This window comes from Strigops habroptila, chromosome 4 (genome assembly GCF_004027225.2).
Source record: "Strigops habroptila isolate Jane chromosome 4, bStrHab1.2.pri, whole genome shotgun sequence".
In the NCBI taxonomy this organism is placed as follows: Eukaryota; Metazoa; Chordata; class Aves; order Psittaciformes; family Psittacidae; genus Strigops; species Strigops habroptila.
Window position 1 is genome coordinate 30220321 of NC_046358.1, and position 25815 is coordinate 30246135.

Here is a 25815-nt window from a genome sequence, read left to right on the forward strand (position 1 = left end):
AAATTTTAGGCTTCAATCATATAATAGACACACTGTATGCTTATTTTTCTAGCACCTTGCATCCTCTCCATTAATATATAATGATGCATAAAGACCCAGCTATCTCTTTCCTTTTCACAAATAAGAGATGGAATGATGAAAAATCATTTCAGACACAGAGCCAAAGCATAGAAGTGATGAATAGAGTGAATTTGTTCAGAGGACAGCTTTAAGAGTCACATGTAGAATCAGAGGTAGTCTGAGTTTTCAGTTTGTGATGTCACTATTTTGCATGGCTAGTGAGTAAATCGAGGTATTTTCCACATGACTTCTTCATTGTTTCAGCAGCCTGGGAATACCCCTTTAACTCGTAGTTTCTGGATTATCCTGCCTGTGTGTTTAACACAAATGGGTAACTCCACACTAGGCTGAGGAGTATATGTATGCAGACCGCTTTTCTGCCTGGACGGTGGCTGATTCTGCTTCCAGTTTGGCTCACTGCCAGCCTTCCATCTTACTATTGGTCAGTGCAAAGATCTGATGCTGGAGAGAGTTCCCAGAATCAGAACAAGGTGAATACTTGCGTCAGCTTTCACCCTGTTGGCTGATACACTCAACCGCAATCACCTACTTGGACCAGGATGGGGAAAAAAAAAAATTAAAACTGGTCCAGAAGGGAAGATGTCAGAAAGAACCAAAATAGGCTTATCCCTGTCCTGCTGTGGGCAGGCAGTATTCAACTCAACAGCCAGAAACTTTTCTTTGTACTTCTAGAACAAGGGCTGCAACATTCAGCTGTCAGATATTAATTTTTCCTCCTGTAATCTTCAGCAAGAGAGTAAAAAGTACAGCAAAAGTGACAGATTTTTCTACCCATGTCATGAGTGTTGAGCAGGGGCTAAAGGGGAAAAGCAGAAGCACAGAAAAGTGCCCTGAGGCTGTCACTGTCTGTCTTTTTGATATGTCTTTATCAGAGTTCACCACATGTTAATGGACACCTTCATCTCTTTGTCCTTTTTATTACAGTTGATAGTTGGAGCAAAGCAGGTAGTAGAGAGATGATGAGGTAAAAAATGAGGTAGGGCAAAATGGAAAAAGTGCAGAAACCTATAAAGTCAGGACACAAACTGGGGTAATAGGAAGCAGAAGGAAAAAAAAAATTAATTCAGGAATAGAAGTTTGGTGAGCTTTGAAAGGAGAAAATGTAGGCAGTGGAAGAGCACATTGACAATGTCCTAGCTGTCTCTTTTAAGGTGAGGTGTTGTCTTTAATGTAAATGCAAAGAAAGAAAATGCAGCAAGGACTAACTGTGGAAAGTAAGAAAACTCCAATAAATGAAACTTCTTAGGCAGGGAATCAGGTAGGAAATGGGTGTGATCTCGATTCAGAATAGGAAATGTGACAGATAAGAGAATTGAGACCTTGTTTCCAGTATGAATTGTTTAGAAATAGGAGGGGCTGCCTCTTAGACTCTGAATTTTCATGGCTTGGATTTGTCATGCATGGTACTGGAGTTTTCTCTGGCAAGTAACTGTAGTTCTGGCCTGTAGCAGATACCATGAGAGAAGAGGTTTAGGTTAGTTCAACGTTAGTTTATTTTACTCAATATAAAATTCCCCTGAATGAGTTATTATTTTGGGTTATGGACTGCTCATCATAACTATGGCTGATGTACGGATGGGGGTGTGTGTGGAAAGAGATTCCCCTGATCTGAGGAAAGACCACTCTTGTCTAAGAGAATTCATTGTAGTACAAAATTACCTACATAATTCAGCTGAGATTAGTGTCCTCCTGAGTATCATGCTATTTGCATAGTAGGTCTGCAGGTTAGACCTGCTCAGACAGTAGCATGTTTATGCGCTTTACGTTACCAAAACACTTTCTATGTTTTACAATTATGAGTCAGCATTCACATACTCACTTTACCTTCTTCCTCATCCCTGACCTGTTTCAAGTTTGTATATACTGTTGCCTGGCTCACAAAATGTGGAGAGACGTAAAATTCCAAACTGCATACAATTGCTGATTATACACTTGTGCAAACACACACACAAAGAGGTCTCCATATATTTGTGGCACTGGAATGCGGCCCCTTATATGATAGTTAAACATTATAAATATTACTTAATTGATATATATGTAATCCTTGCTAAAACAGTTGTTATTAAGGGTATAATTTCTACTGGCACATCTGGGAGTTATAAATCCAGACAAGGGCTGAAAGATCAGTCTTTAGTCTGCATTTTCTTGCTGTGTATATTACCAACAGCTTAAACTTTGCAAGGACTTATTTTTTTCAGCTGCAGACATAAATGTATGTGCATACCTATATGTATGTGCATACCTACATGTATGTGCATACCTATATGTATGTGCATACTATGTCATTTGCTACAGCACATACGGATTAAACCTTGAAAACATTTCTAAGTGGTGTGAAAATAAAACCAACAAAATTTTTGGTAAGAGATTTGCCTTAATTTGAAAGGCTTAAAATAAATGATCATATGATTAAAAAAAGCAAGGATTGCCTGCTATTTGTTGTAACCCCTATTTCTGTAATGCCCCTGTAGCCAGAGAAGCAGCTGTTCATTGCTGACATTCTCCCTGCCAGGCATTCCAACTCTCTGAGGTAATGGGCTACAAGCATACGGGCTTTTGCTTTAATTCTTTCAGCGTATCCTTCCGCATGGGTAGAGCGAGGGGAACGCCTCCAGGAAAAGAAATTAAATGCACACACACAGAGGCACACAGGGACGGGCGATTTGAAAATACCCCCAAGAATGCAGTTTGCGCTCATGCAGCGCAGCGTCACATGAAGGAGGCTGCCCGAAGAGCTGGCTGGCACAGGTTTATTTTGTTGTAGTATTTTCTTCCACCCCCAGCTCTTTACCCAGTGGAATGATACCCAGAGCAAGTTTTTTGAGACAGGAAGTGAGGAATGTTTTCACTATGAGTTATCTGAGAAGAAGGTGGGTTAGCCGAGATAGCAGCTGTTTTGGCCAAGAGAAGCACAGTAAGTCAGTTCCCGAGGAATACAGATGAGATGGCTCCGGGAGAAAAAGTCTTGGAGCGCTGTGTGTTTTTTACAGCTACACGTATGTGAAAGGAGACTCGGTGTCTTTGGATCGCTGCACAAGGTAAGGGGAAAACAGCAGGCACAGTAAAAAAAAGTAGAATGTGATCTTCCCTGAGCTGTACCCTAAGACTGAAGAGTTTCAAGCATTAACTTTTTAAAAGGGCTGTAGAACTGTGCTTCTGGAGGTACGGGAGGTTTGAGATATGTGCTTAATTACTGCTCTTTCAGCCCAAGAGTCATGTCAAAGATTAACTGGTAAAAGGGGAGGGTGGAGTATTCTGATTTTTTTTTTTTTTTGGCTCCCAAAATATTTCTGAAATATATACTTTAAGCATTTGAAATAATAGGAACCCTTTTTCATTATTACATATTGCAGATTTATTTTGCATGCTGCCAATTCATGCAGGCTGTTTAAAAAGTCTTCGTAAAGTAAAATGCTAATTGCTGAGGGAGGAGTGGGAGGTGTAGGTAAAGGGGAGAGATACCACAGTGCTCAGTAACCATGCGTCAGTCACAGCCACGTTGCTGAAATTCTAATGTAACTTTTTTGAAACTACATGTTTGTGTTGAAATATGAATGTACAAAGTTTGGCCACTAAAGACATTTTTAGCTGTTGCATGAAAATTCCAGGCTTGCTAAATAAAAGCTCACTAAAAAAAAATACTGTAGAGGTCATCAATTGGCTTTGTAACTCCTGGCGGTATGTGGTTCCTTTTTGCTGAAGTAGCTTTATAACAATGCAGATGTGTCTGAATTTACAGTAATGCAGAAGGCAAATATGAGAGCACCTAGCACTGCAGAATGCACAGGTGCTGAATAAAAACAGCACAGCTGTGTTTGCAAGAAGTACGCATGGTTCACAGTAGAAGTTGCTGAATGGTTCCTCAGTGTTACTCATCAAACTTGCCTTTGTCCTACAATATTTGTTATATGTCAGAAATTACTCTAAGTTGGTCTTTTGCAACATGGAGTGGAAGCTAGTTTAAGTTTTTCGTGTTATAAATGTGTTTCAGAAGTAATGAAGATTGTCAGGCATGTACCTAGGTAAAATGAAATAATTTAGGGTAAATGCTCAGTAGAGCAATAAATGCAAACAACAGATCATAACCTGAACAGTGCTTCTGGCACATTCTGAAAATTCTGCTCTAAACTTACTTCCTATGCTGCCATTGTGACCTGTCTGTATAGCCAAATAAGTGGAAGTCTGAGATTGCCTCATGTCAGCATTAGATGGTTTGGAAACTTACACTGTCAGGTCACCATCTGGTTAGCAATGTTTTGATTATTTTTTTTCCATGCCCTAAGAATACGTTTCTAAGGCCCTGATGGGGGCATAAAAGTTTGAAAGTCTTTCATATTCAGTGGTACTACATAAAAACTGAGATTAAAATAGACTGCACTTCTGACTGCAGCTTTCAAAAAGTGAGCTGTTTTCTCTCATCACTGTAGCACTGAATAAACTGTGTAACTGTGCAAAGAATGTATTGGAAAACGGGCCCTGGGGACGGGAGCTGAGGTCAGTCAGCCAAAAGTTATGCTGTCAGGAATAAACGCAGTGCAAGTGTCTGCTGGCAGTGGGCAGGAAACGAAAAGCTTCTGTCTGTAGAGCATTCCCTGCATGCTGCTCCAGGGGGGCAGGATTTGGAGGATCAAAGTTCAGAGCGAGTAATAAGGTGAGGATTCCCTTTGTATCCCTAAATTTTTCAGGGAAACCTGTTGCTATCAGTTGTTATTTATTCTGCAGCTGCATCTAAAAATAAAAGAGCTGGTATTTGAGTCAGGGTTTTTTTTTTTTTATTCAATTGGAATTTTAGGTGGTATCTGTTGAGGATGGGGATTCTGAAGGATGGTAGAACTGCTTCCAGATTGTTAGAAACATCTTTAAGAAATATGCTATGGTCATTCTTTGGAGTAGGGTAGCAAAGATGTCATTGAGGAAAAATGCCACGCTGCCTTCTCTTTCTCCCCATTTTAGGCCTTAAGTGTCTTTCCGCCTCATTTCATCTTTGCCATGCTGTTTACGAGGGATTAGGGAGTCTGATATGAGGCTTTCAATCAAAAGAGTTTACAGTTGTGTTGAATAACATTAAATTTCTATGTATATAAATATACGAGTAGCATGAGGCTCTCCATCTGTTTATAGCTGTACCTTTGAGTTTAAAAAGAGGTGTGCTAGGAAGACTGCTTATTCTGATTCCCCCGCTCATATTATTCCTGTCTGATAGTTCTAAGAGCCTTCAGAAATCAAATGACGCCCTTTAAAATGTGCTACTAATGCATACCAGCCTGAAAAACACACGAAAACAAACCACAACAAACCGTGGGTGGTTCCTTGCTCTCTTTTACCATGCAGGCGGTGCGGCGCTGCCACTAGAGGTCCCCGTGCGGAGCTCCCCGCGCCCGCCGCAGCTAAGTGACGGGAGGAAGGGCAGCTTTCCTCCGGCGCGGGGCGCGGCCTGCCGTGTGCGCTCAGCGCGGGCCGGCGAGCGCCTGCTTGGGCGCCTGGGAGCCGCTGCCCGGCCCGACGTGGAGCTGGTGGCGGCGCAGGGAGGGCCCCTCTCGGCCCCCCCATACCTCATGCGGTGGCGGCTTTACCTCAAGTGTGTGAAGCGCTTTCACGTCAGTGCCCAGGCTCGCTGTAGACCGCTCTCGCCACACGGACTCCTGCGGACCCCCCCCCCCGTATTTAGCGAATGTTTTTATTTCTCGTTCCCTGCTGAAAACCAGCCCTAGTACGAGTGACAGATTTCCTAGGCTGGGGCGCACGCGGTAAGAAAACACCTGAAAGAGGAGAAGGGCGAAGCTTGCCTATTAAGGAGTTGACAGGAGAGGAGGCGTGGAGGTGTTTGCCAAAGGTGGGGAAGTGGGTGGCTGCCTTTCGACTGGGAATAAGTATGCTTTTCAAGGAAAAACTAGGAAATAAGTGGTTCTCGGAATTCACATGTTCTCTTGGCGAGGCAAAGCATAACCCGAAACATCACACAGCAGTTCAGCCTAAGAAATAATAGTGCAGCTAGCTGTAGTGCAGCGAAAATGGGAGGAATTGGGTTTTAATTGTCTGGTAGGAAATAGGTGAGATGTAAGCTTTAATGCCTCTCTTCCTGCCTTTCTGTTTTTTTCCTTAATCGTTTATGGGGCTTGGGTTGGTGTTTAATCCAAGGGATAGCGGCTGAGGCTGTGCACCAGTCTGCCCTGGAAAACAACCCAGTTTGCCAGATCTGCGCTTAAAGAAAACAGCTTTGTTCAGTATTAGAAATACCTTAGGCAACATGGACTTCGTAGACGTATTTCATTTAAATACTGAATCAGTTTAGAAATACATATTTTAAGACATTGAAGCCACATTTGATTAAGGCTCATTATTCACCTGCGAGTTTAAAAAAAGAATTAACTTGCCAAAGACCGGTGTCGTCTGTGGAAAAACCAGAAACTCTGGTGCTTATTTCGTTATTTGAATGCATAACAGCTCTGCATTTTGGAGAAGTAGACTGATTAGTTAGATTTAGAAAAAATATACATGTTGTTTTCCCCGTGTTACCACTCCCCTTTCAGTCAAAGTGTTTCTAATTCTTGTGTTTATTCTCTTTCTCTTTCGACCCTTACTAGGACTGTAGTGGATGCCCCTTCTACTTGTCTCTTGGTGGAAAACTTGCTTGTCTTTAATGGATACTGCTGCTGCTGGTTGATCTCTGGAGACTTTACAGCTCCTTGCCTTTTGAGAGGAGTTGGCTGCTTGTCCCTCTCAAGGTCCTGGTGATAGTAGCTTTTTATCAGTAACCATCCCTGGGGGAGAAGGAAGATGCCTCTACCTTTTGGGTTAAAATTGAAACGAACTCGACGTTACACAGTATCCAGCAAAAGTTGCTTGGTGGCTCGCATCCAGCTGCTAGACAATGAATTTGTGGAGTTCACACTGTCGGTGGAAAGCACAGGCCAGGAAAGTCTGGAAGCAGTGGCTCAGAGGCTGGAATTGCGGGAGGTAAGCAAACTGTTGAGCGAAGGTGTGATTTTTGTCTCTGGTGCTAGATGACCTATGTGGTGAATCCTTACCATTTGGGGCAGTCAGTCTAGCATTAGCTACCCTGTGTTCCCCGTGTTTCTGTCACCTTCTGGTCTTGATGGGAATTTCAATTGCTCTAGAACAGTTGCAAAACTTACGTTACAGAGCTAGGGAGTGCCCAAAGGGAGGACATGTGAGAAATGGCAGTGAATAGAAGCTTAGAGTGATAAACAAAGCAACAGTTTTTTATATCTGACAATGCTGAAAATGCTGTTAAAAAAAACCAAAACCACAAAGCAACAAAAAGGAATTTTCTGCCTAAGCAACACGGTTAAGAATTACTGCAAGATTTGAGACAACTTTTAGCTAAGGGTACGAAAGAGAGTGGTGTTTGTGTACATGTTTGGTTTTTTTTTCCTGATGGATTGGAGCTGTAAAAAGAACCTAAAGCGCAAAATGTGATAAGCGTACCAGTGACCAACTGTTTGTATTACCTGTTCAAATACCACAAACATGTTTGCAGACACTGCCTTGGAGCAAACATATGGTCATTTAGATTGAGCACTGGCCTCATGAGGAAACATGATTTGCACCAGTTAAATTTGTACGAATCTGCGTAACCTTCCCGCCCCCAATTCCTAACTTGATATTTTGAAGGATCCTTTTGCAAGTGAAATTTGCTGTTCTCCCACACATTTAGTGATTATTCATACATCTGTATTGAGCGAATTACTTTTAAAATGTTGTGTTGCAAAATGTTGCTTAAGGAAATCTACATAGATTACCAACATACCAACCAATGTCAGTGTTTTATAGTTTTGTTAAGCACAGGTGGGTTTGATTGCAGTAGTTGAATGCTCTTGATCCTGTGTAAACTGACATTTCCCACTTTCCCATTTGAATCTCAAAAGGTTTAGTTATTTTGTAGTCATTAAACTGTGACAGCATGTGCACTTTCGGTGGACAGGAGGGAGAAAACTTGTAATAAAAGTTTAGTGTTGCTAACATGGTTCTGAAAAAGATGCTTTTGCTGTTACATGGTCTGCCGTATAATGGTGTTTTGAATATGGACTTCAAATACAGGATGGAAACCCTAGACTTGGATAACCAAAATACGAGTCATCATGAGACTAATTGTTGTCTAATAACTATGATTTTTTGAAATGTTATATTTTCATTGTCAAACAATGGCAACTGCTTGTAACCTTGCTCAAATATTGCACAAATAAATTGAGGACTCAATCCTGCAAATCTTTATTACTGTAAATGGCATGGTTACTGTAGGATTTCTTAGTAGGAAGTGCTATATATAGTCAGTTGTTTTCAGATTTTTTTTTCTGATTGGAGAATAATAAATAAGAGAAATAGATTTGAATCTATTAATGTAGAAGTGTTTGTTTTCAGTCTCAATATGCGCTCTTGTGGATTCTCCAGAGTTTTTTTTCAGTGTACAGTTATTTTGGAAAAATGCAGTAGTGTGCAACAGTATGACTTTTTTATTTCATCTTGCTCGTTCTAGCAAAGGGAGAATCTAACTACTCTCATAGCCTTGGTGTTTGTTTAGAACACATCAGATATCATAGATTTAGCATTCAGTTATTGTTGCGTGAATGGAATTTGTCAATTTCATCTGTCCGCTTTCAGATGTCACTGCCAAGTCAACAGAAGGTAAAGAATTTTAGCTATATTTGGTTTGTAAAACGCAAAGGCTTTGTCTTCCCAAATGGTGACTGCTAGCTTTCACTGAACTAGTCACAGAGCGTTGGAGATGCAGGTTTTTTCAGCTATTCTTCATTATCTTCTTTCTTTGGAGCTACTCCTAAAAATCTGTTTTTTAAAAAAAAAAGATGGCAATTCCCTCAATTAAGAGTCATACATCAGACTGAGGGAGTTGACAGTACACTGTTGAACTCTGAGCAGATTCCTTCAGTCATGCATTCTTGCGTGGATTATTTTGGCAGGAAAATGTGTTGCAATAAAAGGGAATGGAAAATAGGGATATAAATTACTTTCCAGAGCTTGCATTCAAAAAATGTTGTTCTGCCTTTAAATAGTCAGATTTACCAGGCAGATAATGGATCATTCCTGACTGCTTGCTTAGTAGAAAGATTTTGGAAAGAAAAATCTGCTCAGCACTTTGCTTGAATCTGCAGGAACAACATTAGACTTTGACACTATAAAATACTAAGTACTTTCTTTAAGATGTTGCATACTGTTAATGCACTAAGCACCCTTATAAGTGTGAATTCAAAGTGTTAGACATGAAAGTGTGACTGCTTATTTGAATACTGAGACTTAACGCAGTTATGAACGCCAAGGCACCAGTTTCAGATTACTGTATATGGGCTACACAGTTATGACACGCGGTTCCCATGCACCTTGCAAGCAGTTTACTGCAGGAGGTTTGAGGGGAATCTCTACCTTTTTACACATTGAATGCTGAAAATTTGTGCATATCACTTTCTGATGTAGTCTGCAGTTACTGAACTTGGACAGTGAATTGAATGGCTTGTTTTTAATGCTGTGACATCCTTAAGATAATTGTTTTAACAGATCTCTATGTAAATGAGTAGTCTTATATTAGCTTTGTGTGGCCAAACACTAGTTTTCTTTTGATTTTTCTCAGTTTAAAAGAACTATACTATTATGGACACATTGTTAGGGTTTAGGAAGTCCTAAGTATGTTGCCAATTTTATTTTTTTACTGAATGGTAAACTTTACAGAAAAGTGAAATGAATGCATTAAACTAAGAACAACATCTGGTATTCCCAGAATGTGACTCATCAGCAGTGGGTATGCAATCCAGCTCTTTTACTGAGGAATTGGGGAAAGAAGCCAAAGGGAAGAGCGAACATAAGTTACTTACCCTTTGTAGCACAGCCTGTCTTTCATCCTGTGAGAGAACTATAACCAAACTTGATTTATGCAGAAAGCTGTATTTGTTGCGGAAAACCATTCTGGAATTACAAGTTTTGAAAAACTGCTGAGAGCTTTGTTTGTTAACTACCTTAAAAAGTATGTGCAACACTGCTCATCTTGCATCTAGGGCATAAGTATGCAAATTAAATACTTGAACATATAGATTTTTTTCTTTTTTAACGTTAATACAGCTAGATATCTATAGGATGTTTGGCAGGATATGTTACAAGTGATCTACCTCTCTTGCTGGATCTTCTTTTATTTGTTTTCTAATAACACTTCTAAACCAAAAAGAAGGGGCAAATTCTGCAGCTGTGTACAAGCAGAGTCTGACTTAACTGCCTCTACTGTGTAGAGATTTGGGCTCAAGTACAAGAACTAATGGTAGGGAACTTCTGTGGAAAGTATGTATTGTGCATATGCAAGTTCCTGTGTTTGTTTTGGACATGAATAGGGAAGAAGGAATCAAGGTTATCCGGAGCCTGCATAACTTTGAAGTTCTGAAACAGAAATTTATGCTTCAGAAATGCTTGAACTATGCTGTAAAACTTCTAAAATACCAGCTCTTGTTTGGAGAAAACACAAAAAATACCTTTAATTTAGCGTGGTGGTTTCTTAAATGTGTTTTGCATATGTAAAGAGTTTTTAAAATAAGACCAAGTGCAACCATAAATATTCTTACATTAATATAGATCAGTAAACATATTGACTGGCAAATAAAAGTTGGGCCAAGTTGTGACAGAAGGATCACTGTTTACGTTTGTGCCCTGTGTCAAAGTCTGACAAAATTTTAGCTAATGCTTGGAGAAAGAAGAGAAGCAGTGCTCATACTTGACCTGCTATGCTTGCCTCTCTGAACCAAATTTTCCTTCAAATTAGAAATGGAGAAATTGTCATGGAGAAATGTGTATAAAAATGCAGACCTTCAGTGTGTAATCTAATTAATTTAAAAGATTAAAATACTTTATTAAGAAGCAAACTTGACTCCATCGAAAACATGCATTAATTATGCGTTCTGTAATTGTTATTTAGGAACCAAGATAAATCGAAGGATGAAGCAGTCAGCCAAAAATCAGTAATCGCCTCAGGGCAATTGTTGTAGTTCTTCCTTTTCCTGAAGGAAAAATGCTATACAAGCAGGTATAGGATTTGCACTTGGTGGTACTGCACTGAGCAGCACGAAATTAAGGTTTTTCCATGAAAACAGTAGTGGCAATTTGGACACCTTGCCCCTCATTTCTTTGGCTTTTTTTTTAAAGTTAGGTCAAAATTTGAATGTGCTACATAATTCAATTTTTTCATTGTCTGTATATTGCTGTACAGTTCTGTACTAATTTTGACAGAAGAGGTTTTCTTCTGAAGCAAAGATATCAGTTTATTGTTTAGTATTTTTTTACTACTTTGAAATTTTGCTTTTCCCGGTTGTAAAGCAATGAAAATTTAAGCTTCTGATGAATGGGAAATGGTACTCTGTTTAATGTCAGTGCTGTGTAAAGCATGAGTCAAAAGCAGATACCCGAGTCCACCCTTCTTGGAGCCTTGGACAGTGGTGAGGAAAAAGTAACATGATTTTTGAAAGAAGTATGTTTCTACATTTCTTGACAACTGAGCTGTTTCTGCAAGAGGTTAAAATGTGTCTTGGATACAATGTTTTCTGTGCACTGTAAGGTATTGCTCTTCAGCTTGTAAATTAGCCGCTTTACCTTTGTCAATGTACTGATGAATGGAATCTGCCTTGCCTATCAGAAGACCGTTCATTCAAGATATTTGCAGGGTGTAAAACAGTGTATTGTGGTTTGTGCAACGTTTTGATTGGAATACATTAGAATATATCAGATTACCTGGCAAAATATTGATTTTGTTTATTTTGTATCCTTGCTGGTTTGCTTTAAGCTATAGTTGGCAATTGCTTCATTTAAATGGCATTTAGGAAACTTATATTGGAGTAGCTAGGACAAAATAGGTGTGCATGTGTGTTGGAAAAAAGTTTCCATTATGAAAGTATTATGACTTAAGACAGATTTCTCTCTGTATTCGTTTAGCTACCCTGCAGCTACAGTTGAAGATCTTGTTGGTACTCGAACAATAAAAATTGCGTAAACAAAAGCACCCTAAAGTGAGTAGCTTCAAGATGGGGAAGAGAGAGGGGGTTTTGTGAAGCTAGCCAGCAGTCCTCCTTTTTCTGCAAGAGGAATTGGTTGTGGTAGTATGTAGAGGAGTGCAACTTTCCACTCGGTGGCTGGTACCTGGCAAGACTCACGGGTTTTTTTCCACCACTTCCAGGAAGTCTTGGACCTTGTACACTGGCCAGTCCAGGCTGCTCCAAATCCTTTCTCCCCTAGAGATTGGGAAGATTTGTGGAGGAGGTTGTCTGCTGTGATAAGAGTGGAGTTTCTGGAGAATTTTCAAGGCTTCTTGTCTCCTTCTATAGTTCTTAACATTGGGTGTAGGGTAAAGCTTTCACTTAGTATCTGGCAGTTGTGCACAGTACAAAATTATTGACCCAGTTCTTCTGCATGAAGTTTATTTAAACTGTGATATCCTGATGGCAGGAGCTGTTTTATATCCAAGCATATAATAAAGCTAGACACAGTGGAGCCCTTGGGCTAACTGAGATTTTTTAAGTCCAACTGCAGTGCTTATCCTTTGATAATGAGAAGGTGTTTTCAGCACTCCGTTCAGGAGAGTCTTATGGCTTGTTTTATTTGTATGTATCAGTGTGAAAGAGGAAAAGGCTGAAAATATATTTTGATTGCAATCTTCTGTAAACCCTGTTATTGTTTTCTTTTTCATTTCTTGCCTCAAATTTTAGGATGGTGATTCCTCAGGTCACTGTACGCTTGAGGCAGGTGGCAGATTGCATTAATTAAAAGGCACTTTATTGAAAACAATTCTCTTTTCCAGTCTATTTGTAACCTGAGAGATGCTCTGTAAGATTAATAATATGGATATGGAAATTAGCTGGGAAATATATAATTATACATAAGTTTGAAGTAAACTTTAAGCATTGTTATGCCTCGGGGAATGTGTGGTAAAGTCTGTGTGTACTCCCTGCTTCCATCCACAAAAGGCGATTGGGTTTTTTTGTCCTTTAGTCTTGAGGTTTTATAGAGTTTTATAGATTTTTTCTTTTTTTTTTTTTTAAGATCCACTACGCAGTAGTGTTTTCTCAAAATCCTAGAGAACATAACTTTTTCTTTAGATAATACTTCCAAAAAAAAGGAAGGCCCAATCAAGTTTGAGGATCATAATAGGTGCTGTTAAGCTCAAGTGAGAACATTACACGTTTTATATATGGTGTATACATATTTGTCATTTTTATTTCATTTCTAGATATTGTAAACTGTGACCAAAATAGACCCTTAGATCCTATATTAAAACATTTTATTTTATAGTGCTTATCAGAATAACTGATACATCAAATTATGTTTAGATTAGAGCCAAAATGGAATTATATTAGGGATGAGGCTGATCCCCATTGAGGAAAATAAGCCAAAATGCAGCACTAATATCAGGCGGTTGGTATAGGAAAGAAGGACTATCTCATTGATTCAATTTTAAATTACAGAACAGATGAGGAACAGCAAACTATGCTCAATGGATGTGGAAACTGGTGAAAATTTGGAGATTTAAAGCCCAGTTTTTAATTGATTTGTAAAAAATAACACTTTCTTTTTTTAAAAAGTGTTATTTAATTTACATCCAAGAATTTCTGAGCCAGCTGTTTTTCTTTATCAACACCAATTCTATAATGACATAGAATCACGTAATAGTTTGAGTTGTAAGGGACGTCTGAGGGTTGCATGATCCCACCCTCTGCTCGGAGAGGCCAACTTGGATCAGGTGGCTCAGTTTGAGTGCCTCCTAAGATAGAGATTTGACACCTTCTTAGACTACCTGTTCCAGTGTTTGGCAAGTCTTGTGAAATTTTTTCCTGATCTAATTGGAATTTCCCACATTACAGCTTGTGCCCGGTGCCTCTCATACTTGCAGCGAGTACTTCCGGGAAGAGTCTGGCTCTTTATTCTCTATACCTTGCTCTTAGGCAATTGAACTCCACAGTAAGATTTTACTTTAGCATCTTAGGACTGATCAGCCCCACTTCTCTGCCTCTCATCACGTATCATGCTGAAAGATGTAGTATAGCTGCCTACAGTAATGTAGTTTTGTGGTATTCATACCTTACGAAGCTCCTTTGCTTAGCTTAGGAGATCTGTTTTACTTCATAGATGAAATCGCTCCATACCCACCAAACTTGTGTTGGCCTTTTGGTAGTTTTACATTCTTCATGACTCTTAAACTTTCATGCAAAAAATGCTTACTATTCCTGTCTGTAGTGACAGAAAGCCGCTAGATAGAAAGTAACTGTGCAGAAATTACATGCTGTCTTTATTTCTGTTTGATTTTCTTTGGAGGGGTTGGGTCATGAATAAGTCACTAAAATAAATGAACCTCAAAGTAGTGTTAATCTTAACAGCTTAACATATTTTAAGAGTTATGTCATAACATTCTTTTTAGCATTGGGTGTTGTCCTGAGCTGCTAATAATAAAATGTTTTAGCAATGAATAAAAATGGATTCTATTTTAATCAGTGCGAATATTCTAGGGTGCATAAGCTCCTCTGAAAACTCACAAGATCAAATTCTGCCCTTGAAGTCAAGTAAAAGGTTTGCATGCAAGTCAGAAGATAGGCTTTGGTCCATAGTGTTTTGCTTGGCTTTCATTTTATTTTTATAGTCCAGACTGGGGGAGTTTGTAAGGGAAATACTGTGGCACAAAAATCTTATTTAAAGATATGCTGGATTCCAGAGAATATTTTAAATGCAGAAACATTTTTCTTAGTCTGTTGTGCCAGTAATTACTGTGCTGTGCATAGGCAAGAAAAAGTCTTAAAGAAACAGACCAGTGTAGACGATCATCATGCGGTAAAAATAGGCTCTACATCAGTTTAGACTTCCGGGTACAGAACCAGGAGTATCTTACGTCAGAGAGTCTTTTAGCTTTGTTGGTGTGCTTCTGTGGTTCCGTAGCTGTTTCCCTTAAGTTTCAGTCTCCACCATGGCCTCTGCACTCACCCAGAAGGTTGTGGTTCAGCATTTCGGGTCGCACTCAGCCCAGGGCTGATGCGGTTGATCTGTTGCGCAGGTGGGCTGGGGCAGCACAGTAGGCTTTCTTTTTTGATCTCTTCCTAGCGAGTGAGATCAAGTAGCTCATGGCATATAGGTGAACTGTTATTTTTATTTTTTGGTCTTCTAACTTATTTACCATCTTGCATTATATATACTTTACATTTATAACACTTGGAAGTTACAGAATGTCAGCATCACAGTCTGACTTTGGCTCCTGTGATTGTGCACATGATGGTAACAGTCTTGTAATGAAAAAGAAATACAACTTTTTGCATGCATTCCTTTCCTCATTCAGTCTGAGGAAGGATTGAGGACTAGTCATTTGGTACATTTTATCCTTTTCAGTGTATGATGTTACAGTTAACATAGTATTTCTTTAGCAATGGAGCTTGTTTGGTACTACTGTTATAGTTCCTAACATCTTGAGGAATCTTAAGATACTGTCTTCTCAATATCTTTGTGGGGTGATAGGGATTACCACACACTGTACTTTATGGTTGGCAGATTGAAGCACTCAAATAAAATCAAATTTTATCCAAGGTATCAGCAAACTTCATGCACTTGGACTGAGAAATTTAGAAAACAGTGTTGTTTATAGTATTTGTATACAAAGCCATATTCCTTTTATCCTCTTGAAACTGGAGGTGTTTATGACTTCTTAAATTTGGTCCTTGGTTTCAGAATTCAGAAGTAAAGAACACGGAGTGTCCACCTGTGAAAAATTTGGTTTGTAAGATTAGATTTACAAGAGAACTCTGTGATGTGGGAATATAGTCTGTTTCTATATGGTGATTTTTAAACTTTCCCAAGCATGAAACTATTTTGTATACATCAGCATTCTGCCTTTTCTCCAGATACCAGAGTCTACCCTCTTCTAGTTTAAAGCCATTACCCCTTGTCCTATCTTCCACTACACTGAAAAACTGCTTTTTTCTTCTATGAGCAGTTCTATTTCAATATAATTTTTGTATTACAGCCTGCGTTTTTATCAAATAGGAACAGAATTGTCTTAGAGTTTGCAGAAGGGATCTCGATTAAGGTTAAATGAGCACATTTCATCCTAACATTTTTTTTGATATCTTCTGAGTACTGTTTTTGTGATTACATGGTAACAGTAATTTTAATTTAGAGGATTTTTTTTTTTTTTAACATTGGGGAAAAACCCACCAAAACCTGCCAACAATCACCTAAAACTGTGTTGATGCTAAATTAGAGAGGAGCAAAAGAGTACGTTTTGCCAGGATGCAATGTCAAAAGAACATGGTGCCTTGGAATTGGCTCCAGTTTTCCAGTTTTGTTAATTTCCCAGAGAAAATGGTTTATGGAATAAAAGCTTTTATTAATTTAATGCTAAACCTTGATTTTTGTGCCCAAAATTATTTTATGATCTGTGCTGATACGGAGCACTGACTTCCCTGCTGTCCTCGAAGCTTGGGATGTAGCATACCTGCCTATGTCGTGGTTGTTACATTCATAGTCAGCCTGTCGGAGCTGTAAGGGATAGCCAGAAGCCCATGAGGGTAGACTTTTCATCCCGTTCAGACTATAAAGTAAGAGGATGTATGTACATGAATTTTTCAGATGTGTGTATAGGCAAGTTTTCACAGGAAAGTACTAAAGTGGCCTTTCTCTACTACCAGCTGTGGCTCCCCAGTGAATTTCAAATCTGTGCTCCACAAAGCATTAAAATGCTAAAGCTTCTGGGAAAACAACAGTAAATTGCAAGGTAGACAGTTTTTCAAAGTCTAATTAATAGAAATTATTGATGTAAAAAAATCACTGTGATGAACAGTCCTTTGTTTTATAAAACTTCATCCTTGATAGCTTTATTTTGTAGAAGTTAAAAACATCTGAAAATATATGAAGTGTTGGATTAAAGGTGTTGGTATTTCTACCATTTCTACATATAACAATGTAGCAAGGACTTGGAGAATTCCCATGTAAATGCCTACAGATGTAATTGGTAATTCATAGCATTCTTTTATCTCCCTCCCTCAATTAAAAACTTTGAAATTACGATTTCTAGTTTTGCTATGATAATGACAGGAGTATTTTCCAGTCCAAATCTGTTTGCTGGTCCAGAACTGAGTGAAATAAATACTTCGGGAGCAGACTTTAATCAGTTTGAACAGTTTAAATTTGAGTGGCTCTGCAGTGTTAGGAAAATTTAGGTTATGAGTGATAAAAATGAAAAATGTTAGGTTTTGAGTGATAGGAAAATACTTTTGTCCAAACTCCTTCTCAGAAATCTAATCAAATTTAGGTTGTGTAGCTCAAGATGTTGTCCAGTGGGAGTTCAGCATTCCAGGGATAGACATCCCTCAGCTTCTTGGGGCAATCTTTTCCACTACATACTGTATTTTGTTTTTGGCTTGGTGAAGAGTTGCTTGCTCAGGCAAGGTAGCTTGCTGCTGCATCTGGACATCATCTTGCTCATGGAATGAGCCATACATGTGCTTCAATGAGCTTGTCTTTGACTGACCAGCTGTCCTGTGCTCTTTTGTCCTTTGCCATCCCATGTGACCCTTCTTGCCAGTGCCCCAGAGAAGCCATTCTTTGCTCTCACACTGTCCAATGTCATTTTCTATTTGCCTTTCTCACTTCCCATAGTTTTCCTGTCACATGTAAATGCTTACTACTAATCCCTGTGAGTTGTCACAAGAGGTTCAGGGGCTGTTTGCAAATAAAAGAGTAGGTTTGGTAATTTTTTAGGTGGGGTGACCTTATGTACATGGATTGCTTATCTGGAAGTAGTCTGCTTTTGATACTAAATGTCTCTCCAGTTCTCTGAGTTTTCAAAACCCCATAGGATTAGTGTTTTAAAACCTTTATTTCTGAGCAGGAAGACTTTCATGCAATATGTTTTATCTAATATGTCAATATAAACTTTTTCATCATCGAAATGCCTCTTTTTCAGATTACGTATTTCAGTCTGTGGTATTATAACAAGCAGAATCAGCGCAGATGGGTAGATTTGGACAAGCCTCTGAAAAAGCAGCTGGACAAATACGCTTTAGAGCCGACTGTGTATTTTGGAGTAGTGTTCTATGTGCCTACTGTTTCTCAGCTTCAGCAGGAGATTACCAGGTAAACTTCATACATGTGTCTGTAGTTTTGCTTTCAACATTCTGAAATGTATGGCTTATTTAAAAATTGCCTGCTTCCCCCACTCACACCTCTACAGAAGTGGAAATTATTACTTTAGGCAGAATTTATGTTCAAACTGCATATTTATTACCCCTTTGAATATTTAAAATTTGTGATCTTAGAAATGCATTGAAAACTGTTTTCAGTAGTAGGCATACTTGCATGGTTAGACTTTTAATTGTTTTAGTCCCTTTATGTTTGTCTTTGGTTTTTTTGGGGTTTTTTTGTCGGTGTTTTGAAGAGCCATATGTTGTTTTTGGAGACATCCATCCTGCAGAAAGCACATGCAGATTTTATTGAGCTCTTCTTGCCTCTATTTTGCTTTCAGTACTTTATGTACATTCAGTACAATGTATTGGCAAACTACAGGCTAAATTTCAGCTTGTGATTTTTTTTTTTTTTGTGTATCACTGTGCAATAAGGATGTTAGCTTTGATATTGTATATCCATTTCTACTGTGAATTTGGGAAACATCACAGAAGTGGTGCTGACTGCAGAAGGAAAGTAAAATTGAGCATATATAGTAGCCTGTTATTCCTATGGGCCTATATATTGCCTTGTAGTGACCTTAATGTGTATAGTTGCTCTGATTTAATTATTATTTTTAACAGGCAAATGAGTACAAGACCAGTAACTGGATTACAAACATATATTTGTTATTTCAGAAATCTGTGCTTGTGTTAATTAACCCATCCAAGCTGGTGACTTCAAGCTGGCCCTACTCTGAGTGGGGAGTTGAACCACATGATCGCTGAGGTCCTTTCCAGTTTAATTTATTCTGTTGTTACATGAAACTGTCTTTATATACTCTGGGGCTAGAATACCTTTCCAGAGAGCTTTCCCACTAATTGTGATATGGAAGCTTTTCAGGGAGGTAATCCTCTTCATGCAGACACTGATGCTGTAATGTATTGCTCAATGCCTGACAGCTTTAGGTTTTTTTTTTTTTTATGTGTAATTTCTGTAAGAATATTTTCTTCTAGAAAATACTAAGTTTGGGGCTTTTTCTTAGCAATTTTACTGGCTTAAAAAAAATTCTTTTGACTTTTTTAAATCTTTGGTTCAGGTTCTGTACTTGTTGGTATGCTAGGATGCATTACAGTAAGATTCATGTTGTGGTGTTGCATTGAATACTACGTTGCTGGAAAAACCTTGCATATTCTCCTCTGGCATTAAAGAATATAATGTTTATGCTGAAGCTTTAATAGCAATTTTGCAGTGTGTTGCCGTGTAGAAAGCAGGAATTCATTTGCCAACCTTATATTGAAGTCCTAGAGGATGGTACTTGCTTTGATTTACAATAGTGATTAGTTTCAGAAATCTGTGGGGTTTTTTCATGCCTTTTCAATATAAATGAGATTGAGCTTGTTTAAGAGAATTTTATGTTTAATGTATACCAGGAAATGGAAATGTCATAGACAAAAGGGATCGTATTTGTACTATCATGAAGTAGTGTCAAGATTCTTCATCTGCATGTTTACTTTTAATAACAGTTCTATGGAAAGAGCTTATGTTCTGCTGCTTGACTGGGAAGATTTATTTCCTCAAATGCCTCGATATGTGGTGGCTTTTTCCTTCCCTTTTTTCTAAGGCGTGGGTTTAGGCCCAGCTGTTCTTGTGCGTGTTGTATAAGGATGTTAACTACTGTCATACAGCACACTGCTCTTTTGTAGTAGGATCCAGAAGACTCTAACTAGTATTTATAAAATGTCACCTTATTTAACAGGCTGGTTAAATAGTGAGGGAAGAGAGTTGCCTTTTGGCGTGATGAAAATTTGTTTGTAGTTCACCTGACACTTCTAATCACTGAATGCTTTCATGTTCTCAGTATTAAAGCCTTACTTTGCAAGAGTTAATATACAATATGAGGAAGTTAAGAAGCTTTTAAAACTAGACTTACAGAAGAACAATGTCCTTGGCAAAGTTTTTGGTGTTTTGGGCTCAAGATAGGGTGTTTTGTGGATGGCTGAAAGGGGCAGAAGAATTCAAGAAACTAATGGTTCAGTGTGTGGACAAATGGTACGTCTAATAGTAGAGATAACCCGGGATAAGGTCAGATTAAAGGAAAAAAAATGGTGTCTTGAAAGTGAGAACAAAATATACTCAGAAGTTGTAATGCAGAAATGAAAGCTATTATTGTGATTGAAGGGGTGTGCAATGTTAGATCTATTGAAAGGGGATGCAGCCGTACAGCAGCAGTGCACTGAACACCACCAGTGTACTGACCATTGTAAAGAGGAGATAATAAAAATATTAAAGAAGAGGTAAAAAAAATAATAAAAAATTAGGGTGTGGTAGTAGATAGAAATTGTGGAGATTCTTTGTTTCAAGAGATAGCAGTATTTGATTGTGCAGTGATGTATGAAAGCTAAGGGAGGAGCTAACAAAGACTGTGAACTAGTGGGTCCGAATGGTGAGGAAGATTGCCCTCCACACAAACTGGGGAATGCGGAGAGGAGCAGGAAATGCAGGCATGTTTATCTACATTCTCTTTAAATTAAGAAGACCATATTAGCTTTTTCTTTTTTTTTTTCCTGTGTAGGTATCAGTATTATTTGCAATTAAAGAAAGATATCTTGGAGGGCAACATTCCTTGCACATTGGAACAAGCAATACATCTGGCTGGCTTAGCTGTTCAAGGTAAGTAAGGCAATTGTGCTAACTAGCTAATGCTGCATTAGGAACTTTGGTCATGTATTTTCTATTGCATGTTTTCTGTTTATCACTCAAAGACTGAATTCCGTAAGTTATGAAAGACTTGCTCCTTAGAATTTCCTTGTATAGGCTGAAGAGGGGGAACAGTGGGATCAGTGGCCCTGAACTTGTGGCATTTCTGTGCAGTCCTCAGAGGCATGCCTAGGTATCTAACATGGAGTTTGGTTTGAATTAGACATTGGAGTTCCTTTGGGGGCAAAGGCTTTAGTTGTCTGCTTACAGACCTTTCATCTCATTCTGTTAATAAAGACACTTTATTCTGTCATGGTAACAAACAAACATGTTTTACTAAATAATCAAATCTGAATGCACAGTAGTACTTGTATCTCCACCTTTTCTCCCAAATATCCTAACATGTAAGATTATTTCAAGTTAGTATGCAAGTCTGTTAACAATTTCTGTGTTCAAATTGCTCCTGAAGACCCATTTCTGTGATACCTACGTGAAAATAGCTGCTTTATTTTTCCTGACTGAGGTCAGATGGGATACAGTAGACACTAGAGAACCACCAGTCCTAAGTCTGTCTGCATTGGTCATGTCTGGTGTTCCCTGCTGACACGCTTGTTAGATCTTATATCTCTCAAAATAAAAGTTTCTAAATGGCAGCAGCTTTGTTCAGTGTTTGTATATTGCTTCACAGCGATTGCCATTGCAATACATGTAACAGCAAATGTAAATCTTGCAAAATTGAAAGGGACTTAAAATCATTGGCAGTACATTCAACTTAAGGTTTTTTTGGGGTTTTTCTTTCTACGTTTGTTGGTAGTATCACATTAAAGAGGATGATAATGTTTTTTGAAAATGTGGTTGCCAGTAGAGTATGGTGAATTATGTTAGTGCCTTGTTTGTATAATGAACCTGTTTAATGAATTTGTGAATCTGTTTAATCTAAACCAGGATTTAATGGTTTTCAACTGACAAAATCTTGCTTTGTTATTTTCATATCTTTGGACAGTGTAAATGTCTCTCTGCTCAGTGAGTTGTTTATAGAAATATTTCAATATAATCCTCTTTCCAGATGGAAAATATTTATCCTTTTAGCTTTCACATTCCTTTTCAGTCTCGTGTAAGAGAGAAACTGTATGTGATTATAATACAGTGAAAAAACAAGTCAGAAAAAGCACAGGGTCTAAATTAATGTGCTTCAGTGGCTGCAGTCGCTTGTACCAGGTAGGTTAGTTAATTTGAGCTGGTGAACGAACAGAAGCAGTTGCTTGCTGTTTCAGGTGAACTTATTTCAAGAATGATCTGTATTTGAAATAATTATCATAGGCTAATTCTAAACACTGCTTTATCTCAAGTGCTGTGTTGGTGTAGCATGTCACAAGTGCTCCCCTTTCATCGTAAATAACTTGCATATTAATTGTTAATCCTTAATACAGATTTGTTTCCTAATGTCTCTAAAATTATACTGTTATGGATGGATATGTATTCTTGGGGTTTGTGTTTATATTTCTGGAAGCAGCTGTTCCATACCAACTGCTGTTTCACAATTTCTCCTGTGAGACTAGTACATAACTTTTCCAATTTAGACTGGTTTATTTCTCTTTGAAATGTTGGCTAGCTTTTTCCTGGAAATAGAAAAAGAGGCAAATTCCTTGAGATGCCATTTGGCATGACACAAATTCAAAACTGTTATTAAAATCAAACCTGTTATTAAGCCCCCGAGTCTGAGAAGGCTTCTAGGTCCCATTTTCTGCGTGCCTGTGCAGTGTTTGAGTGCAGCTGCAAGTTACAGCAGTGTGCTGGCACTATTCTGCAAGTAATTTAAGTATCTGACAGGAGGGAGTAAAGAAGATGGAGCCAGACTTTTCTCAGGCAATGGGTGCAAGATGAAATACATGAAATTCTGTCTAAACGTGATAAAAGTCTTCTGTTGTGAGTGGTGAGATGCTGGAAAAAGGTTGCCCAGAGAAGCTGTGAAGTTTCCATCAGCTGTATTCAAAATTTGGCCGGAGAGAGCTTTGAGACAGAGTCCTGTAGCTGACCCTGCTTAGGGCTAGACCTCCAAAGGCCCCTTCCATCCTCAACCATTCTGGGATTAGAAAACTAAACAAATAAAAACCCAAGGAACTAAGGAACTTGGAGCAACACTCTGATTGTTTTATCATTTCTCCTTTCCTGTCCACAAGGAGCCTTATCAGTTTTTCTGAACAAGGTTAAAAGATGGGATGTGTTTTTAGTTTTCCTCTTCATAAACATTACTTGTTAGTTTGTTCCATTGTTTTGATCTCAGATCATAGTTCAATAGGATGGAGATTTGCTACTTGTAGATCCTACTGCAATTAATTGGGTATTGAATTATTTTGTTACAAATGTTTGAATCCAAGAAATTTTTTATTTTTTAGCTGATTTTGGAGACTATGATCAGTATGAATCTCAAGAGTTCCTACAAGGATATGCTTTGTTTCCAGTGGTAAGTACTTACTTTAAATTGATAAATGTAAATTCTTAAATTGATAAATTTAAATCTTTCTTTAGATTGGTAAATGCAAATTATTATTAAAGACTCCATAATCCATCTAGTTTACTGCTCCCTAGATTGTCAAACTCAGTAAAGCTTTTCTTTGAGACTGGAGCGAGATATTATACTTCGTATTACATAGAAGCAAAGATGTTCCAAGATCTTTTCAATTTTATTGTATATTACACTGAAAAGAAGGTTGGGGTGGAGATGGGAAAGTGAGTAAAACCACTTCAAAACAGTACTTGTGCTTTTTGGCTTTGTTTGTGTGCATATTACAGCATTTAAGCTCCAAGAATAGAGTGGAGGGTTGATTTGCCTGTGTAAAGAAACTGTAACTAAACTTAATTTTGTAGAACTTCTGTATTTCATTCTATAAATACTATCTTACCTGAAGGGTTGGCTACAAGAAGAAAAAATATTGGAAGAAGCAACACAGAAAGTTGCCTTGCTACATCAGAAGTACAGGTAACATTTCTAACACTCTTCATTGCTTAATTTTAATGTGATTCCTTCAGTAGCTCAGGACGTTGAGAATTAGTTGGACTAATTTCACCTCCCGTTTAAATGAGTTTTTCACTGATACATCTGTATTAAAACTACAAGATTTTTTTTTTGCTGAATGAAAGTGAAAAGAGAACAGAATGACCGGTAAAATAAATGAGAGGATTCTGCTTGAAAATTAAGAATACAGACACAATTAAAGAGTATGGCTTCATCTGCCAGTTTCTGAAGCTTGTTTATAGGAAGTTGTGACCCCAGTAAGCATGTTCCTTAATAAACAACATTGGCAGATAGTCTGGGCAGTAGAAATACGGAGACAGTTACTGTGCCAGAATGTTTATGATCTAAAAGGTAGCTAAGATGCAATAGTCCAAGACAAAGGAAAGTTAAGTTCTCTGTTGTCAACTCATCAGTGAAAAAATGTTTGTGACTAAGTGAGTAATACTGATTATTTTTTCCTGTATTGTTTTAAAGCAGCAGTTTGAAAATTTGAAATCCAGTTATCTTTGAAATGCTTTCATAAGAAGATTGCATGGTTAAGGTTCAGCAAAGAAAACTTAACCTACATAACATTAGGAAAGAGTGAAGAAACAGAGATGAGATTGGTGACTGAAAAAGTATTGAGAGATGTAAGAATGAGCATGATAGGATTTTGCAGGCAGACATAATGTCTTTTATGAGATCAGCTGAGGTAGGTAGGGAAACAAGCTTTTAATCCCTGTGATACTGCTCTAAGTCTGTGAGAAAACTGTCTTTGCCCATTGGTCTAATTGAAAAAAAAAATTACCTTTACCTACAGATCTTATCATGTTTTCAAACCATTACAGTTAAAACTCAGCATTTAGAAAATGAGACTCTCCTTCCTGAGATGTGAAGCATCAAACTTCATCTTGGTACTTAACATGTATACTGCAATAGTTGAAATTCAGGTCTTGAACACATGCCCCAGAAAAATCATTCTGATAAAGTGAGAAAATCTGGTGATGTCGTGGTTAAAGCGCCACAAAGAACTGTCATGGTTTAAGCCCAGCCGGTAACTCAGACCCATGCAGCTGCTCGCTCACTCCCCCCACTTCTTCCTCCCCCCCCTCCCAGAGGGATGGGGAGGAGAATCGAAAGAATGTAGCTCCCACCGGTTGAGATAAGAACAGTCCAGTAACTAAGGTATAATACAAAACCACTACTGCTACCATCAATAACAATAATGATAAGGGAAATAACAAGGGGAAAGGATAAAATTGCTCACCACCCATCGACCGATACCCAGCCCGACCGGAGCAGTGATTTGGGCCTTCTGTATAGCTCTCCCCAGTTTATATACTGGGCATGACGTGCCATGGTATGGAATACCCCTTTGGTTGGTTCGGGTCAGGTGTCCTGTCTCTGCTTCCTCCCGGCTTCCCCTCCTCCCTGGCAGAGCATGAGACTGAGAAAGTCCTTGGTTGGAGTAAACATTACTTAGCAACAACTAAAAACATTGGTGTTATCAGCGTTGTTCCCAGGCTGAAAGTCAAAAACACAGCACTGCACCAGCTACTAAGGAGAAAAAATGACTGCTATAGCTGAACCCAGGATAGGTGACAATGATGAATGCCAAGAAGAATGTGATACTTGTCTGCCATAAGCAGAGATTATAATTTTAACTGATCTTTGTTGCCATTTACCCCTAGAAATGCCTGAGAGAAAGAGGTTGCTAGAATCAAAGTGGAAAGGCTGAGACAAATATATCAGCCTTTGGGATAGATGAAAATAGCATGATTGAGGGTTGCTTGGATGTCTTGGGGATGCTTTTCAAGCTTTTGACAGTGTCAGTCAGAGTAAAACAAAGGTGATTTTTCTTGTTGACAGTACTAGCTGATTGTTACTTGTATTTGTAG

General features: G+C 38.4%; 1 protein-coding gene and 1 long non-coding RNA gene across 7 annotated transcripts in view; both read left to right on the top strand.

Moving 5' to 3' along the window:
* The first annotated feature begins 2469 nt into the window (after positions 1 to 2469).
* PTPN21 (protein tyrosine phosphatase non-receptor type 21) overlaps positions 2470 to 25815 on the top strand; it is a 48478-nt gene continuing 25132 nt past the window's right edge. For 2 of the 6 annotated variants that reach the window (XM_030481840.1, XM_030481839.1), the window contains exons 1-3: positions 6960 to 7038; positions 23319 to 23386; positions 23832 to 23902. Coding sequence is in view for 4 of the 6 variants with exons in the window: in XM_030481835.1 (XP_030337695.1) it covers positions 6859 to 7038; positions 18026 to 18195; positions 20798 to 20895; positions 23319 to 23386; positions 23832 to 23902 (587 nt within the window). In the remaining 2 variants the exon portion in view is untranslated. Of the gene's footprint in view, positions 3120 to 5634; positions 5829 to 6665; positions 7039 to 18025; positions 18196 to 20797; positions 20896 to 23318; positions 23387 to 23831; positions 23903 to 25815 lie in introns of those variants that run through there. The other 4 variants (XM_030481835.1, XM_030481837.1, XM_030481836.1 and 1 more) reach the window with 4 other exon arrangements.
* Positions 24427 to 25809, top strand: LOC115606257. The gene is made up of 3 exons (XR_003990866.1): positions 24427 to 24688; positions 24738 to 24918; positions 25516 to 25809. It is a non-coding gene; the product is annotated as an uncharacterized LOC115606257 (long non-coding RNA).